The sequence below is a fragment of the Pseudomicrostroma glucosiphilum genome (assembly GCF_003144135.1).
Source record: "Pseudomicrostroma glucosiphilum strain MCA 4718 unplaced genomic scaffold BCV69scaffold_2, whole genome shotgun sequence".
NCBI lineage: Eukaryota > Fungi > Basidiomycota > Exobasidiomycetes > Microstromatales > Microstromataceae > Microstroma > Microstroma glucosiphilum.
The window spans coordinates 498,731-512,876 of NW_020289914.1; the positions used below are offsets into that span (position 1 = coordinate 498,731).

Sequence of the window (14,146 nt, forward strand, 5' to 3'; positions counted from 1 at the left end):
TTGTGCGGATTTGCTGCTGCACAGACCCTCTTCGGCGATTTTGGCTCGTGCTTGCGTTGCACTGTTCCTTGTTTCCGCGTTTGCTCCCAGCAACTCAAGAAGTAGTAGTGAGAAGCTCGAGGTCATGGATGCAGCGGTAGACGCTTTGGCAGATGGTCTCATACAGACACTGGCCAGGTGAGTAGAGTTGCGACGGAGCCTGCGCATGCCACAGCGATGGTTCCTTGCTCATCACGAGCCCACCTCCACCTCTGCTCTTCCCCAACCAGCTTAAACCCAGACGAACGGTACCTCGTAGGCATCTCTGGCATCCCGGGCTCAGGCAAGTCTACACTGGCCACCCATGTCTGCCAGACAGTCAACGCCAAACTAGACGGAGGCGGCAATGGCAGCTCTACGTCGCCTATAGCCGCCATCGTCGGCATGGACGGCTGGCACTACACGCGTGCCCGTCTAGCCACCTTTCCCAATCCGACCGAAGCCAAGGACCGAAGGGGCGCTGCCTTCACATTTGATGCTGCCTCCTTCTCTGACTTTGTCACTCTGCTCAAGACCCGGCCTCAAGAGGTGGTCAAGGCTCCTTCCTTTGACCATTCCTTGAAGGACCCCGTCGAGGAGGACGTAGAGGTGCGTCCGGCGCACAGGATCGTCATCATCGAGGGTTTGTATTGCAACTGCGACGATGGAGAGTGGGGAAGGGGAGCAAAGCTGCTCGACGAGAGGTGGGTGGTAGAGGTGCAGAGGGAAGTCGCGAGACAGAGGTTGAGGGTCAGACACGTCGAGACGGGCGTGGCCAAGGATGAGGAGGAGGCGCTCTGGAGAGGTGAGTACGAGCGACAGCACCAGCGATCACCACGCTAGGAAAGCGAGACTAAAATGAAAGGATCGTTGCACTCTTCTTATCTAGCGGACAACAACGACCTGCCGAATGGAGACTACCTCCTGTCTCACCTCCTCGAGCCAGTGAAGCGCATCAAGTCGCGCGAGGAAGAAGCGTGGGCGACGTCATAGACGCAGCAAGACATGTACAGCATATAGTTTCTACTCTGATGGCTCACATAGAATCTACGGAAGAAAGGCAAGCGATAATGGCATCGTAGACCATACGGTCACACCGCTGCACCTCGATACCAGGACTAGCGTGAGCAAGAGACAATGTTCCTTGATTGGTAAAATGGGAGTGACTAGTGTTACAATGCTTTCAAAACGAAGCACAATGAGTGAGAAAGTATACAGTACAGTAGTGTGGATCGAATCATGCCTAGGCGACGAACTTGTACTTTTGCCGCAGGAAGGCGCCGTACCTGAACAAAACGAGGGGCACAGGCACGCCGGCCAGTGCGACAAACGCCAGCAGTGAAGATCCCCACCCGTAGCCGAGGGTATGATACATCTTGTCCGCAAACAGCGGGAAAGCCGCCGCTAGCACCGATCTGACTAGGACTGCACAAGCAGTGGCGGAGGCAGAGTAAGGGATAAAGGCGTCTACGAGGTAGACGAGGATAGACTGGAAGCAGAGGATCGTCCCTGCCCCGACGAAGACGGAGCCGACAAGGGGCAAAATCCAGTGCACACCTGAGGCGGCAGTCCACCCGAAGATAAACAGACCCACGGGGAGGACGAACATGCCGGCTAGACAGAGGGGAAGACGGAACTCTGGCTCTCCTTTGCGGGGAGGAGGGGGAGGGCCAGCTGCCTTGGGCTCTTGCGACGGGCCCAATGGTGGACTAGCCGCAGACTTATCGCCCGCCTGCTCGGCCTTGGTTCGTGCCGATGGCGGGGGGACAGGACCGACGACGGACGGCACATCTATTGATTCTTGAGCGGTCCCCTCGAGGTCCTCGTCATCGGCGGCCACCTTGTCCCTGCGTTGCATGATCAGGTCGATCTCCTCGGGCTGCTTGAACAGGTACCACCCTACCTTGCCTCTACTGGCGACAAGACGCCGATAGATGCGGTCCTGACAGAGTGCGTTGCACGAAGCAGCAATGAGGAAACCCAGTCCGAGACCAAGGTAAGTGAGTCCCGTCGGTCCAGGTGCCCATTGGTAATTGTGTAGAACGCGGTCTCGGTCGAATTCGCCATGCTCTTCAGGAGGTCGCTTCTGATAGAGGAGAGGATGCTCGACGAGGAAGAGAAAGATGACACCGTAGCAAAAGCCCATGTAGCACGAAAAGGTTGCGCAGATGGGGTTGGTAAAGAGGAGTCGGAAGGGTCGAGAAAAGGCGATCTTCATCTTGTCCTTGGCCTGACGACCTGGTACTAGAGCCATGGCTCGCTCCTTGGCGGTGGGCTTCTTGGCAAGAGCTGCCAGTTGCTGAGCTGCCTCGGTGGAGTGGAAGGTCGAGGCTTGTTCATGCTGGAGCTCTTGTATCCGCTCTAACCTCTCGGCAGCGACTCGTTTCCGCTTCTGCTGCAGAAGCACAGGAGCAAATGTCTCTGGCAGGAAGAAGACGGAGATAGCAACAAGGCCAGACAGCTGCGACGTCACCGATAGAGGACAGACAAAGGCGCGTGTGAGATGCTGCACGAAGACAAATGCTTTGGTCGCGCTCGCAGTGCACTTACAATGGTGAGGATCCACAACAGCCATCTCCAATTCTTCTCGCCGCTCTGGTCTACCCAGCCCCCGACGATGTTTCCGACGACCGGCCCTAGCAGAGGACCGAGCCCGTAGATGGCCTGGGCAGAACCACGCTCATTTGGTGCAAACATGTCGCCAATTGTACCTGCACCAAGACTAGGTCCGGAAGAGCCAAATACACCGGCGAAGAACCTCAGTATGCAGAGGGCTGCGAAGTTGGGTGATACAGAGCACCCAATGTTGAAGAGAACAAAGACAATGGAGGAGAGGAGATAGACAGGCTGTCTTCCCTTGAGCTCGCTCGCTGGAGCAAGACAGAAGGGTCCTGCTCCCAGGCCTAGGACGAAGAGACTGACGGGAAGGACGGAGAGGGGATGCGATCTGCCGATCCTGAACTCGGCGGTGATGCCGTTTGCGCTAGCAATGATGATGGACGCTCCCAAAGGGCCGATGAAGCCCATGAGGGAGATGATGGTTGCCGTCGACCATTTCTTGAATGAAGACCAATTGCGAGGATCCTCTGGCCCTTCTAGCTTGACTTGGAGATCATCAAAGGCGGGTACAGGCGCAGGAGCTGGCGGTACTGCAGATGTCCCGTGCGAAGGAGCTTCCACCTGCTGCTGAATTGGCATCTTCTCCGAGGCCGAAGGTGGTATGGAAGATGCCATTGGGGCAAACGGAGGGAGGAAAGGAAAAGGTTAAACGACCCCGGAGGCAAGTCGCAACAGTATCGCAAGCCGTGAGGGATCAGAGGTGGCCTACGATGGGGGCAGAAGGATAGACTCCAGATCTATATGCCATGTCTTTGTGCCAATGCCAGAGCGGTGTCTGCAGAACAGATAGGGGAAGAGGAGGACGTGATGCAAGATGGCTTGCTGATGCCGAAGGAAGGAGAGCCTTGCAGTGGGGACTTTCAGACGAGTGTGGCTCAGAGAAGGTAATATGCCGGTGAAGTGAGACGGGAGTGTATCGAGGACAACGAACGTGGTGGTGCCGGCATCACTTGAACATGGCAGCGAATGCGAGGTGCTAGACGAGGTCAATAAGGGCATCCTGAGTCCCGGTGGGGAGCCGGCATGGCCCATCGGCACCTTGGTAAGGCGGATCTGCAAGGCAGGCCCCACTTCCGCGTCTTCCCTCGGCCATTGTCCAGGCAGGGCGCGGCACGACGGCACAGGTACGCGCCCAAAAGGACAGCCAAGGGTTCGCTTCGACAGTCCGCACCGGCACCTCGGCACCCTGCCGGCCGACGCGGCAGACGCTGTGCAGTCAAGAGGCAGCAGCCCACCCGGGTGCACGCGTCACTTTAAGACTACGCTACGCCGCCGAATCCACCGTGGGTCGGAGCAGCCATCACGAGCAGCTCTCCCAGACGTCACGCGATGCGAAGCCACGGTCAGAGCACCCTGGACCAGTGGTCAATGCAACGTCGCGGCCATCAGACCCGGTATTCTATTGTAGTGCGGCGCCTTCCCCGCTCGATGCGCCCTGCCAATACGACTGCTGCCATGGCTTCCTCGGCAGCTCCAATTTGCTCTCGCTTGGGGCGTCCTCGTTGATCTTCAGCGGGATATCTCTGATACCTTCGATCTCATCAGTTCTGCCGGTCGCAATCAGCTCCACCAGTGCGTCAAAAGATGGTGGATGGGGTGGGACAGAAGCAGCTGCTGCTACTGGCGCCGGCGCTGTCGTAGAGAGCAGGGCAGAGTCCTTGACGGTTGCATCCGAAGAGGGTTCAAAGGCAGTCACTGTGGGATCAAGTGCAGAACTCGACGTTGCCGAGGCGCTTGCAGCGTCTGCCAGTTGCCAAGCTGGTATACCCTTTGAAGCCAGGGAAGGTGGAGGACCCCTCGGAGCAGGAGCACGTCCACCTCGTAAGGGTACGCCCAGTGCCTTGATCAGCTCCCGTATCTTGGCCACTAACATCACCTGCGCCTCGGCGGCATCGGCTCGATGGTTCGCAGAGGCCAGAACCTCAAAGCGGCACTTGGTGCCGTTGTAAGATGCGGCCCAGGTGTCCACGATCTTCTCCGGCGTAATCTGGGGTCGCGATATATGCTCACTGGTAGGGTCGTCTGTCAGCCTCGATACGCGGTCACACCCTCTTGGACATTGGACTCACTCTTCAGCGCCGACCAGGGCCAGAACATAGCCTCCGCTGTCCGCACCCAATCCGCTCCCAGCAGCATCCCAGATCGCACTTGTCCTCTCTTTGCCAAGATCCGTTGAGAAATAGTCATCGTCGCCCCCCTTTGCGTAGAGTGACCAAAAGCGGTACGCCGTCATGGGAGAATCATATACTGCATCTACATTACCCAGCTGCTCTTTCGAGCCTCCGGCTTCCGGTCTTCGCTGAACCGGGATGTCGCGAGGTAGCAGCTGACTGCCTTTGCCCTCTTTGACAAGGCTAGTCGCCAAGACTAGCTTCTCTTCCAGTCCCTTGCGATGCTCTCCTGCTTCCATTCCTTCAAAGGCCTCTCGATCAGAGACAGGGCCTTGCAGGATGGCGCCGTCAACCTTGGCGCCGTTGCCTCTTGCTGTACTGCCTCCAGGGTAGCTCAGGTACTCCATCACATCCTGCGATCCAGTCGAGTGACCCATGAGAATGATCTTGTCCTTGCCCTTCGATCTGAGGAACATGACAGCCATGGCGATCTCCTCTGCATCGCCCTCTAGACTGCAGACCCCGAAGCCGCCTAGCGCGCTGCTGAGCTGAAGCTGTACTACAGAGAAGCCATAGGGTGCGATGCCCTGTGCGATGCGATTGAGAAAGGGGACTGTGCCTAAGCTGTCGGTGAGACCTCCGATGAAGACGAGGCAATGTGGGGAGTCTGGATTGGAGTTGAGAAGGGGCAGGCGAGCAGGCTTCTCCGTGTAAATGCTGACCGACCATCTGACATCGGGAGCCGATGAAATGGTTGAGCTGGACGAGGCTGCGGAGCTCATGTCGATGTCTTTGGTGTTGGTCCAAGTCGAAAGGAGGGAAGTCTTGGCAAGGCACAATCAGGAAGAAGAGGGAGGGAACCCGCACGGTTGCTCCGAGCAAAGCCTCCACACTCGGGCAAAGCCAATCTTCCCTTTCCGTTGATCTGCCCCTGCTTGACTACGCTCCACCTTACCCACCAATACAAACACAATCAACCAAGGATGCCGCCCAGGCGAGGAGCAAAGGCTGGGCCTAGCGCAGGCTCAGCAACGGCAAGGGCTGCAAGTCTCCTCTCCAAGGCACGAGCAGCGGCAGCGGCGACTCCTTCGGCTGCAGCATCTGCCGCCACCTCCCAAAAGCGCCCAGCTTCTTCACCCTCAGCCTCATCGTCAGCAACCTCGGCCTCTCTTCCCGGTACTAGTTGGGGAAACGGTCTGGCAGATGCCTCCGTAGCAGAGCCTCGCCAAGAGCCGACCAATGTTCCGCTACCACAGCTGCTCAAGCAGCTGACCTCACACGGTCTGTCAATGCTAGAAGCTATGCCAATTGCTGGAAAGCTCATCAAGGGCGGCTTTGCTATCCCGGAGAAGCTGTCGCTGCTCAGCTCTGCAGCGCTGCAGGACATGGGTGTGGAAGGAGAGGAGACAAGAAGAAAAGTCATTGCCGCTTTCGCGGGGAAGAGGACAGCAGCGATGATGAAGGCAGCAAAGGGCGGTGGTTCAGAGGTGAGCGAAGGCATGGACGATGGGCTTCCCAGCTTGGCTGATGCTGACACCATCCTTGCCTCTGCCGTATGCCAGCTCTCATCGAAACGGCGGAGAAAAGACGACGACGAAACTCTCTCGAGAGAATGGGGGAATGTTGCAGGTCCATCAAGCACAAGTCGACCCCTTCCGCCATCTGCTTTTGTATTTAATGAGATCCTAGACGAGGCAGATGTGAGAGGTCGGTACGCCTTCGTCAACCGAGCACCTATCATGACAGCATGGACGACAATTGTACTGGAGAGGCTAGGCTTCAATCGAGCCGAGGCTCTGAGTCTCTGTGAGTAATAAAGCCTCTCAAGCTGGTGAAGAAATAGTGGCTAACATGCCCTTTGCCAACTTGTCTCTGCAGCACACTGCTACGTATCCCACACATCTACAGCACGGGGTATAGCCATTGGTGTGATACCTGCTTCTGAGCGGAACAAAGCAGTCAACTTTGTCAGCCCCAGTCAGCCTCACTTCGAGCTCATGGGAGTGAAGATCCCAGTCATGCAGATTGCTGGGGATCAGTGGAGGGGCCTTTCGGGCGGCGAGGTAGTCGGGCCAGAGAGGGTGAGTAGAGCCGGCACCAAGGCGGAGTGACGACTGGGCTAAAAGTCTATCACTATCTACATGATAGGCCTTCAACTACCTCCGCAAGAGCATGTTTCAGACGCTGCCCCTCGTGATGGGGGCCCTCACTCTACTGGCCGACTCATACATGAATGCTCCTCGAGCGCAAGCCATGTCCCCACCGCCCGTTAAGGAGGAAGCGGACATCAAACGAGAGTCTCTGGACGATGCGATCACAGCAACGACGCCAATTGAACCGAAAGAGGAGCCTCCTGCGGATACTACCGACATCAAACAAGATGCGGCGCCTTCGGACTCCTCTGACTACGGCCCTGAAATCCTTCATGCAGAAGCCTACAGGCTGTACGCCGCTTTCCGACCTGAGACGGGTGGCGCCTGGGGCAAAAGAGCTCGATTCGAGCTGGGCAAGGTCCTGGCTCTACGAAAGGGGCATGAGCGAGAGCTCGAGGATTGGGAGGCAAAGGAAGCAAAGAAGGAAGCTGAGCAGGAAGGACAGGTAGACGAGGCGGAGGAGAAGGCATTGGAGGACGATATACAGAGAATGATCGAGGAGGAGCTGCAAGGGGCGGCAGAGAAGCGGGAGCAGGACACGATCAAGCAGGAGACGTAATGTACTCTTGTACATTAGCATACCAGGCTGATATAATACGATTATTGATTTGCGATCACCTTACCACCACAGACGGTGGTTGGGGCACTCATATCCAGATGGATTCATCTCGAGGTATCTCTGGTGGTAGTCTTCTCCCTCGAAGAAAGCACCGACCGGCCTCTCTTCAATCGTGGTGACAATCTTCTTGCCACTGGGAGTGAAATGCTTCTCTTGCACTTCCTCCGTGACCTTCTTGGCCACCGACACCTGCTCCGGGTTGTGAGGGAAGATAGCAGAGCGGTACTGTGTACCGCGATCGGCTCCTTGCCTGTCCTTCGTCGTCGGGTCGTGGATACGGTAGAAGAATTCAACAAGCTCTGCGTACGTCACTTGCGATGGGTCGAACTTGACAAGGACAGCCTCAGCATGGCCAGTCCTGCCGGAGCAGACCTCCTGATAGCTGGGGTTCTTCGACGAGTCCTTGCCGCCGATGTAACCCACCTTGGCGTCAAGAAGACCCTTGCCGGTATAGTACTTGCGGTACATGTGCTCTGAGCCCCAGAAGCATCCCAGGGCAAAGGTGCCAAAGTCCTCCTTTCCTGCGCTTCCGTTGGTGGCCATTGTGCGGATCGACTGCTGTGCGTTGAGTGCGGTGGTGGTGGTGGGCTGAGTGGCTGGGCCGAGGAGGACGGTAGGTGCTGCTGGTTTGAAAGCTGAGAAGAGTCGAGAGAACATGTACAGAGTAATGGGAAGTAGTAACGAGAGAAGGAGCGTGGTTCTCATTCAATGTGGGTATGGATGTGTACGCGGCTAGGCTGCAGTGGCAATGGCGACAGAATCTCCTCTCATCAGCCAATGGAACGCGAGGTGGAGGCGCGGAAAAAGCCGAGAAGTTCCGGAACGGAAGCAGATCCGGCGGGAAGGATGGACCAACTACAGCAAGCCCGGCCTGACTTGATCGCGACCTCCCCACTGTCAGATGCCCTTAGATCAACATGTCTGCCTCCACCCTGCCATCTTCCTCTGCGAGCTCGCGCCAGCTGGCTTTCGCTCACCTGCTCCCTCCTACGTACAAGCAGGCCATCGCAGCATGGCTCGCCGAGGATTGCCCATCCTTTGACTATGGCGGCTTCGTTGTGGGAGAAGAGCTCAAGGAGGCTTCCCTGTGGTGCAAGACTCCCGGTGTTCTCGCCGGCGTGCCTTTCTTCGATGAGGTCTTTCGACAGCTGGGCTGTACTGTGAAGTGGTATTACACGGAGGGTAGCTTCATCGGTGAGGAAGGCGCAAAGACGAAGATCAAGGCGGCTACCGTCACTGGTCCTTCCCGCAAGCTTTTGCTTGGCGAGCGTGTGGCTCTGAACACTCTTGCCCGCTGTTCGGGCATTGCGACTGCTTCGAACCAATTCCTCCGCAAAGCACGTGCTACAGGGTTCAAGGGAATCGTCGCGGGCACAAGGAAGACGACACCTGGCTTCAGGCTAGTGGAGAAGTACGGTATGCTGGTGGGAGGAGTAGACATGCATCGGTACGACCTCTCTTCGATGGTAATGCTCAAGGACAACCACATCTGGTCTACAGGCTCCATCCCGGCTGCGGTCGCGGCTGCAAGAAGCGCAGGCGGCTTCTCGCTGAGGATCGATGTCGAGGTCCAGTCAGAGGAAGAGGCAAGGCAAGCCATTGAGGCCGGAGCGGATGTGATTATGTTGGACAACCTGGAAGGCCAGGCGCTCGTCGATGTGGCTAGGAAGCTGAAGAGCGATCTCCATGCAGCCAGCGGGAGAGGAACCAGGCAGTTCTTGCTGGAGAGCAGTGGTGGCATCGATCTGAACAATCTTGGAGAAGGTCACCTGGACGATGGTGAGTAGTGCGACTCGCAGCTCCCGCCTACGAAGCTCGAAGCTGGCAGTGCTGACACCTGGCTCCACCCTTCGTCCCCTGTCAGCCATTGATATTATCTCAACGAGCGCGATCCATCAGTCCACTAAGCATGTCGACTTCTCGCTCAAAATCGAGCCCCTTTCACAAGTCAAGACGGACGACGTTCCCCAATGATTGTACATTAACAGCCGAGCTTGATGTGTAACGTTACATATGCGCTTTAGATGAGATAGTTGTTGTCGAGCCGCTCTTGACCATTGCATACTCTAGGCGGTCCAACTCAGCTTCTTCCAGAGCCTCCTCGTCTTTCCATCCGACTCCCATTCCTGGCTCCTCGACGTTGCCGGGTATATCGTCGAAGGTCCATTCCCTCTCTACCCCTTGCGGTAGGTGATCCGCCGATCCATTGAGCACTTGTTGCCAGACGCCCTCTTCTCCCGGGCCCTCGAGGCCATGAAGTTTCCGGGCTTGCTCACCCCTGACGTATAGACTGAGACTTGCGGTACCAGCTCCAATACGAATGCCCTCTCCCGTCTCCCAATCTGTCGTCTCCTCCCCTTCCCGCTCCATCAGTGCTCTGCCCATAGCAATGACCGTCGCAGCATGACTGACGAGCAATACTCTCTGCACCCCCATTTGTTCACAGCGCTCGATAATCAAGCCTAGAGCTCTCCGGGCCCTTGCGTGCACTTCCTGAATGTTCTCTCCGCGCCGGAAGGGATGAGCTAGAGGCGACCACTTGGACTTTGCAGCGACGCGAGGAGAGTAACGAGAGACCGTCTCTACTCGCATGGGCAGAGGATGGAAGCCACTACCCTTGGCAGCTCTAGGGAACCACTCGATGATGCCTGAAGCGGGAAGCATGTGACAACTGCGTCAGTCCTTGCCGAAAGGCTGACGTTTGTTTCTCCGTCCAACGACTTACCAGGCTCAATATGGATGTCCAACCCGAGCTTCTCTGCGCTCGGCCCAGCCGTCTGCACACACCGGTAGTATGGACTGGAGACGATCATCTGCGGTCGTTTCTCTGGAGGCAAGGAGACAAAGTAGTCTGCTAGCTGCTTCACCTGATCAATGCCATGAGCAGTCAAGACGGGATCCCGCGGACGTCCAGTAGGAGAGAGATTCGAAGACGCAAAGGTCATGCGGAAGCCATGGCGGGCTATGTAGATTGTATCGAGTCCCATTCGAGTTGATGGTGGTGAAGGATTGATAGCGCTCTGTATTCTCTCAGCCAGATAGCAGAGACTAGGTACGATCAGGGCAAAGAGCTGAGGGGCCCAGCAAGGGAGGCAAGGGTCCGGAGGAATGAGTACTAAGGAAGAAGGGGATGCAGCAGGGATCAGGACCTGGTCCGTTCCGGCCCCTCGGCCGGGCCACGCGAGCTGCTCACGGGAACAAATTGGCGCGACGCCGTGTGCCTGACGCGAAGCCCAACACCTTCCCGCATCCTGGAGAAAAGAGCGAGAGGTCCAGCCATATTCGCAGTGTTCGATAATCACTCCCTCTGCGGCTCCCCCACCTGTCCAAGGATGCTGATCTCATTGGTAGGGCCCCCGCGATCGGGCAAGCACACCATCGCCAGCTACCTCTGCATTCACCATGGCTTCAGGCTCGTGCACATCGACAGTGAGGCTCCCGCCCTGCTTCCTCGAACCTCTGCGGCTGCATCCAATGGCGATGCGAATCACGTCGCGGGGGAAGATGAGGAAGAGGAAGCTCCTCCCACTGCTTTTCGCTCGCCAGGAGATTTGCTAGAGTACTCGACTGCCAATTGGTTTCGCCAGCTGGTCACAGTGGACCTCACTTCACTCGAGGATATCAGCATCGGCTTCGACAAGCGGCCATGGTTCCTCATGGTATCCGTCGAGGCGCCCTTGAGTGTCCGGTGGAGAAGAGCCAGAAGGGGACCATCCTCTCAGCTTACTGACACGAGCGCACCAGGTCCATCGTTGGAGGACTTCGTCGCAGCAGATGATCGGATTCTCTACGGCTACGCTGCTAGTGAGGGGAGCAGTGTAAACGCTTCGCCTATCGCCTCTTCCTCCTCAAGCTCGATGGCCAGCCTGAACGGCACAACGATGATGAAACGCAGCGTCTCCACCACTCCAGGCGTGACCACGCTGCACCTTGGCATCGGCGATCTAGCTCTGCACCAGGTACCCATCAAGTCTGCTCCTCTCAATTCCTCGGGCCTCTACTCAGTCCTACTGCAAGCACAGCTGCGCATCCTCAACCCTTACGAGACGACGTCGGAGCTGTACCGCTACCTCTCTACACTCGCTCTGCCCTCACTGCATCGGCTGCGCCCCTCCTGGGAAACGTACTTCCTCTCGCTGTGCACACTGGCATCGCTACGAAGCAACTGCATGAAGAGGCGAGTTGGGGCCGTATTAGTGAGGAACAATCGAGTGCTCAGTACAGGGTACAATGGCACACCGCGTGGACTGGTGAATTGTAACGAGGGAGGGTGCCCGAGGTGTAACGCTAGCGCTACTTTGGGGACCAAGCTGGACGAATGCTGTGAGTGTACCTTTGCTGCTGCCCAACGTGCTCCGAACCCCGACACTGAACACATCTTCCCCCATCTGCGCTTCCTCGACAGTGTGTCTTCACGCAGAGGAGAATGCCCTTTTGGAATGCGGGCGCGAGCGGGGAGGGGCAGAAGGGACGGTTCTTTACTGCAACACCTGTCCCTGTCTGCGGTGTGCGGTCAAAATTGTACAGACGGGAGTCAAGGAGGTGGTGTATCAGCTGGATTACAGTGTAGATCACCGGTCCTCGGACATCTTCAAGGCGGCGGGAGTAGTGTTCAGGAAGTACCATCCATAGTATTGGCGAGAGGTGTTCAGCAATGGGAGCTCCCAGGGGCAGAGGCAAGGCTGCCTCACCTAGCAATGTGTTAGCCATGAATACCATGCCGTTGTGTCACACGATCGCCCTCAGACACATGCGTGAGCAGACGGGGATATCAGTCCGAGAGATGGTCGATGATGTGTGTGCTGAGATTACAAAGGTTGAAACATGAGGGTCAAGAGGCAAGAGAACAGGAGACGCATCGTAAACCCAGGTAGATACACCCGAAAGCAGCGAGTCATAAGAGGGAGAGGAAAGAGGTAGTCTAGGTCGAATCTGTTGTGACCTTCCTTCCACCGCCATCTAATTCCGACCCACCACCTGCCGGCGAATGACAACCATGGAGACTTAGACGGACTCGAGGGCAGCTGGCTCCTTGAACTCTCCGCTCTTCACCTTGGCACCAGAGTCCTCTGCTCCTGGCACGGCAGAGCTACCACCGTGCAGCTCGTACAGGCGCGAAACATCGAACTTGGGAGTCTTGAGGACCTTGACCTTTCGGACGTAGACGTCCTTGAGGGGGTAGATGGACTGGCAAGCCTTCTCGACCTCTCGGCCGATGACCTCGGGAATGAGCTTGGCGACCAGCTCCTTGAGGTCGCACGACGAGCACTCCCTCTGGACGATGTCGAACATCTTCTGACGGATCTGTCGCTTTTGCGAGGACTGAGCGTAGGTGGTCTTGGAAACCTGGTTTGCTCGCCTGCGGGTGAAACCAATGACAAAGACTCGGAGGAGGTAACCGTCGGTCGTCTTGATGTCCTGGTGGGCCTCGATGAGCGATTGCCACTTTCGGACGAGGGAGCGCAGCTTGTCAGAGGTGAAGTCCATACCGTAGAAGTTGGTGAGGCAGGTTCGGCCGGAGACCTCCTCGATCCTCAGACGGAACTTGCGGAAAGCCTGCTCATCGTCCTTGTTCAAGTCAGCGAGGGACTGCTCGATGATTCGGCCCTTGAGAGCGTCGTTGGCGTTCTTGAGACCCTGAGATCGGTTGACCAGGGTCTTACCGATGTTGCGGTTCTCGAAGAAGGTGGGGGCCTTGACGTCGTACCAGTCCTTACGAGTGAAGGGGTCGACAGCGCGCTTCTTTTGGCCACGGCCCTTTGAGAGCTTCTTGTTCTTTCCGACCGCTATGAAGTGAAGTGGGGTGGGTAAGGTGAAGAGGAAGCAGGTCAGCATGTGAGGAGATACGGCGTGGTGTTCAACATCCTTGACCCGAGGGGCTGCCTTAGAACAGCCTACCCCGGCCTGATCGCTCTGACAACCTGCTGTGCCGAGTGCCATCGCTAAGAAGACAGAAAGCGAGGGTGCGTTGAGCGACTCCCAACAGTGCTTTCTTCGTGTCTTCTAGCATGGCTGAAAGGAGCACTGCCCCGGGTAGGAGGCGCTGGCTGCTCGCCTTGACCGGTGCCGCATGACGATAGCTAGCTCTGCCTTCGAGAACGCCCGAGATCTCAAGAGATCAATCGTTGCATCCCCTATTCCATCCATACCTGTGCCACCCCACTACCACCCTTCCACTCGCTCTGCAAATTCTGCCAGCTGCTGCGTCCTCCCTCGCAGTCGCTCCCTACGCCCAAAGACCCAGCAGACATGCCACGCAGCGGTCTCCGCTGCTAGACGAGGTTGTGATCGTGTAGAGAGCCATAGCGTGATACGAACCCATGATGTGTGATGTCTTGAAGGTGGGATGAAGGGATGAGGAAGTGTGAGAGGGTACGGTCGAGTCTAGAAGCTGGAGGCAGACACACCCGCCGCCCTGTTCCAAATCTCTCGGAGGCCTGAGAGCCCTGCAAAACCTGCGGCCGCGCGCGCATCTTTCGAACCCCGCGCTCCCCACCGGTCGCCTGCGTGTGGCTCGCCTGAGTGAGCCTCCGGGCCAAGGTTTCGTCTACTTCCGTCTGGTTGCAGCTGCCAAATTGCGGAACCCAGATCTACACAGACAAACAGACGAGGAGTCGTATGTGACA

General features: G+C 57.1%; 9 protein-coding genes across 9 annotated transcripts; 4 read left to right on the forward strand and 5 right to left on the reverse strand.

Annotated features, from left to right (window-relative positions):
* Positions 1-124: 124 nt before the first annotated feature.
* Positions 125-1,011, forward strand: BCV69DRAFT_296776 (P-loop containing nucleoside triphosphate hydrolase protein; the record flags this gene model as incomplete). Its single annotated transcript, XM_025494043.1, has 3 exons — positions 125-177; positions 270-823; positions 908-1,011. The coding sequence occupies 3 exons, from the start codon at positions 125-127 to the stop codon at positions 1,009-1,011; spliced, it is 711 nt and encodes a 236-aa protein (XP_025349962.1).
* Positions 1,012-1,261: 250 nt separating this feature from the next.
* Positions 1,262-3,216, reverse strand: BCV69DRAFT_245585 (MFS general substrate transporter; the record flags this gene model as incomplete). Its single annotated transcript, XM_025490161.1, has 2 exons — positions 1,262-2,479; positions 2,569-3,216. The coding sequence occupies 2 exons, from the start codon at positions 3,214-3,216 to the stop codon at positions 1,262-1,264; spliced, it is 1,866 nt and encodes a 621-aa protein (XP_025349963.1).
* Positions 3,217-4,423: 1,207 nt separating this feature from the next.
* On the reverse strand, positions 4,424-5,579 carry BCV69DRAFT_98043 (DUF1749-domain-containing protein). Its single transcript, XM_025495675.1, has one exon. It carries the CDS (start codon positions 5,528-5,530, stop codon positions 4,703-4,705), a length of 828 nt encoding a protein of 275 aa, XP_025349964.1. The 5' UTR covers positions 5,531-5,579; the 3' UTR covers positions 4,424-4,702.
* A 123-nt stretch (positions 5,580-5,702) lies between these two features.
* BCV69DRAFT_280413 (hypothetical protein) lies at positions 5,703-7,536 on the forward strand. The gene is made up of 4 exons (XM_025491605.1): positions 5,703-6,235; positions 6,311-6,554; positions 6,627-6,829; positions 6,897-7,536. Exons 1-4 carry the CDS (start codon positions 5,732-5,734, stop codon positions 7,458-7,460), a joined length of 1,515 nt encoding a protein of 504 aa, XP_025349965.1. The 5' UTR covers positions 5,703-5,731; the 3' UTR covers positions 7,461-7,536.
* Positions 7,178-8,185, reverse strand: BCV69DRAFT_280414 (methionine sulfoxide reductase A). The gene has a single exon (XM_025491606.1). It carries the CDS (start codon positions 8,175-8,177, stop codon positions 7,521-7,523), a length of 657 nt encoding a protein of 218 aa, XP_025349966.1. The 5' UTR covers positions 8,178-8,185; the 3' UTR covers positions 7,178-7,520.
* A 226-nt stretch (positions 8,186-8,411) lies between these two features.
* On the forward strand, positions 8,412-9,876 carry BCV69DRAFT_280415 (nicotinate-nucleotide diphosphorylase). Its single transcript, XM_025491607.1, has 2 exons — positions 8,412-9,299; positions 9,385-9,876. Exons 1-2 carry the CDS (start codon positions 8,438-8,440, stop codon positions 9,492-9,494), a joined length of 972 nt encoding a protein of 323 aa, XP_025349967.1. The 5' UTR covers positions 8,412-8,437; the 3' UTR covers positions 9,495-9,876.
* Positions 9,528-10,465, reverse strand: BCV69DRAFT_296782 (phosphoglycerate mutase-like protein; the record flags this gene model as incomplete). Its single annotated transcript, XM_025494044.1, has 2 exons — positions 9,528-10,168; positions 10,246-10,465. The coding sequence occupies 2 exons, from the start codon at positions 10,463-10,465 to the stop codon at positions 9,528-9,530; spliced, it is 861 nt and encodes a 286-aa protein (XP_025349968.1).
* A 303-nt stretch (positions 10,466-10,768) lies between these two features.
* BCV69DRAFT_266230 (hypothetical protein) lies at positions 10,769-12,270 on the forward strand. The gene is made up of 2 exons (XM_025490803.1): positions 10,769-11,843; positions 11,926-12,270. The coding sequence occupies exons 1-2, from the start codon at positions 10,853-10,855 to the stop codon at positions 12,150-12,152; spliced, it is 1,218 nt and encodes a 405-aa protein (XP_025349969.1). The 5' UTR covers positions 10,769-10,852; the 3' UTR covers positions 12,153-12,270.
* BCV69DRAFT_280418 (hypothetical protein) lies at positions 12,112-13,891 on the reverse strand. The gene has a single exon (XM_025491608.1). The coding sequence runs from the start codon at positions 13,458-13,460 to the stop codon at positions 12,525-12,527; it is 936 nt and encodes a 311-aa protein (XP_025349970.1). The 5' UTR covers positions 13,461-13,891; the 3' UTR covers positions 12,112-12,524.
* Positions 13,892-14,146: the final 255 nt, after the last annotated feature.

Coding starts and splice junctions, on each gene's coding strand:
- BCV69DRAFT_98043 (XM_025495675.1), bottom strand. CDS start 5,530: ATGAGCTCCGCAGCCTCGTCCAGCTCAACCATTTCATCGGCTCCCGAT.
- BCV69DRAFT_280413 (XM_025491605.1), top strand. CDS start 5,732: ATGCCGCCCAGGCGAGGAGCAAAGGCTGGGCCTAGCGCAGGCTCAGCA. Junction 6,555..6,626: donor AGCCGAGGCTCTGAGTCTCT/GTGAGTAATAAA, acceptor TTGTCTCTGCAG/CACACTGCTACGTATCCCAC. Junction 6,830..6,896: donor AGGTAGTCGGGCCAGAGAGG/GTGAGTAGAGCC, acceptor TCTACATGATAG/GCCTTCAACTACCTCCGCAA.
- BCV69DRAFT_280414 (XM_025491606.1), bottom strand. CDS start 8,177: ATGTTCTCTCGACTCTTCTCAGCTTTCAAACCAGCAGCACCTACCGTC.
- BCV69DRAFT_280415 (XM_025491607.1), top strand. CDS start 8,438: ATGTCTGCCTCCACCCTGCCATCTTCCTCTGCGAGCTCGCGCCAGCTG. Junction 9,300..9,384: donor AGAAGGTCACCTGGACGATG/GTGAGTAGTGCG, acceptor GTCCCCTGTCAG/CCATTGATATTATCTCAACG.
- BCV69DRAFT_266230 (XM_025490803.1), top strand. CDS start 10,853: ATGCTGATCTCATTGGTAGGGCCCCCGCGATCGGGCAAGCACACCATC. Junction 11,844..11,925: donor GACCAAGCTGGACGAATGCT/GTGAGTGTACCT, acceptor CTTCCTCGACAG/TGTGTCTTCACGCAGAGGAG.
- BCV69DRAFT_280418 (XM_025491608.1), bottom strand. CDS start 13,460: ATGGCACTCGGCACAGCAGGTTGTCAGAGCGATCAGGCCGGGGTAGGC.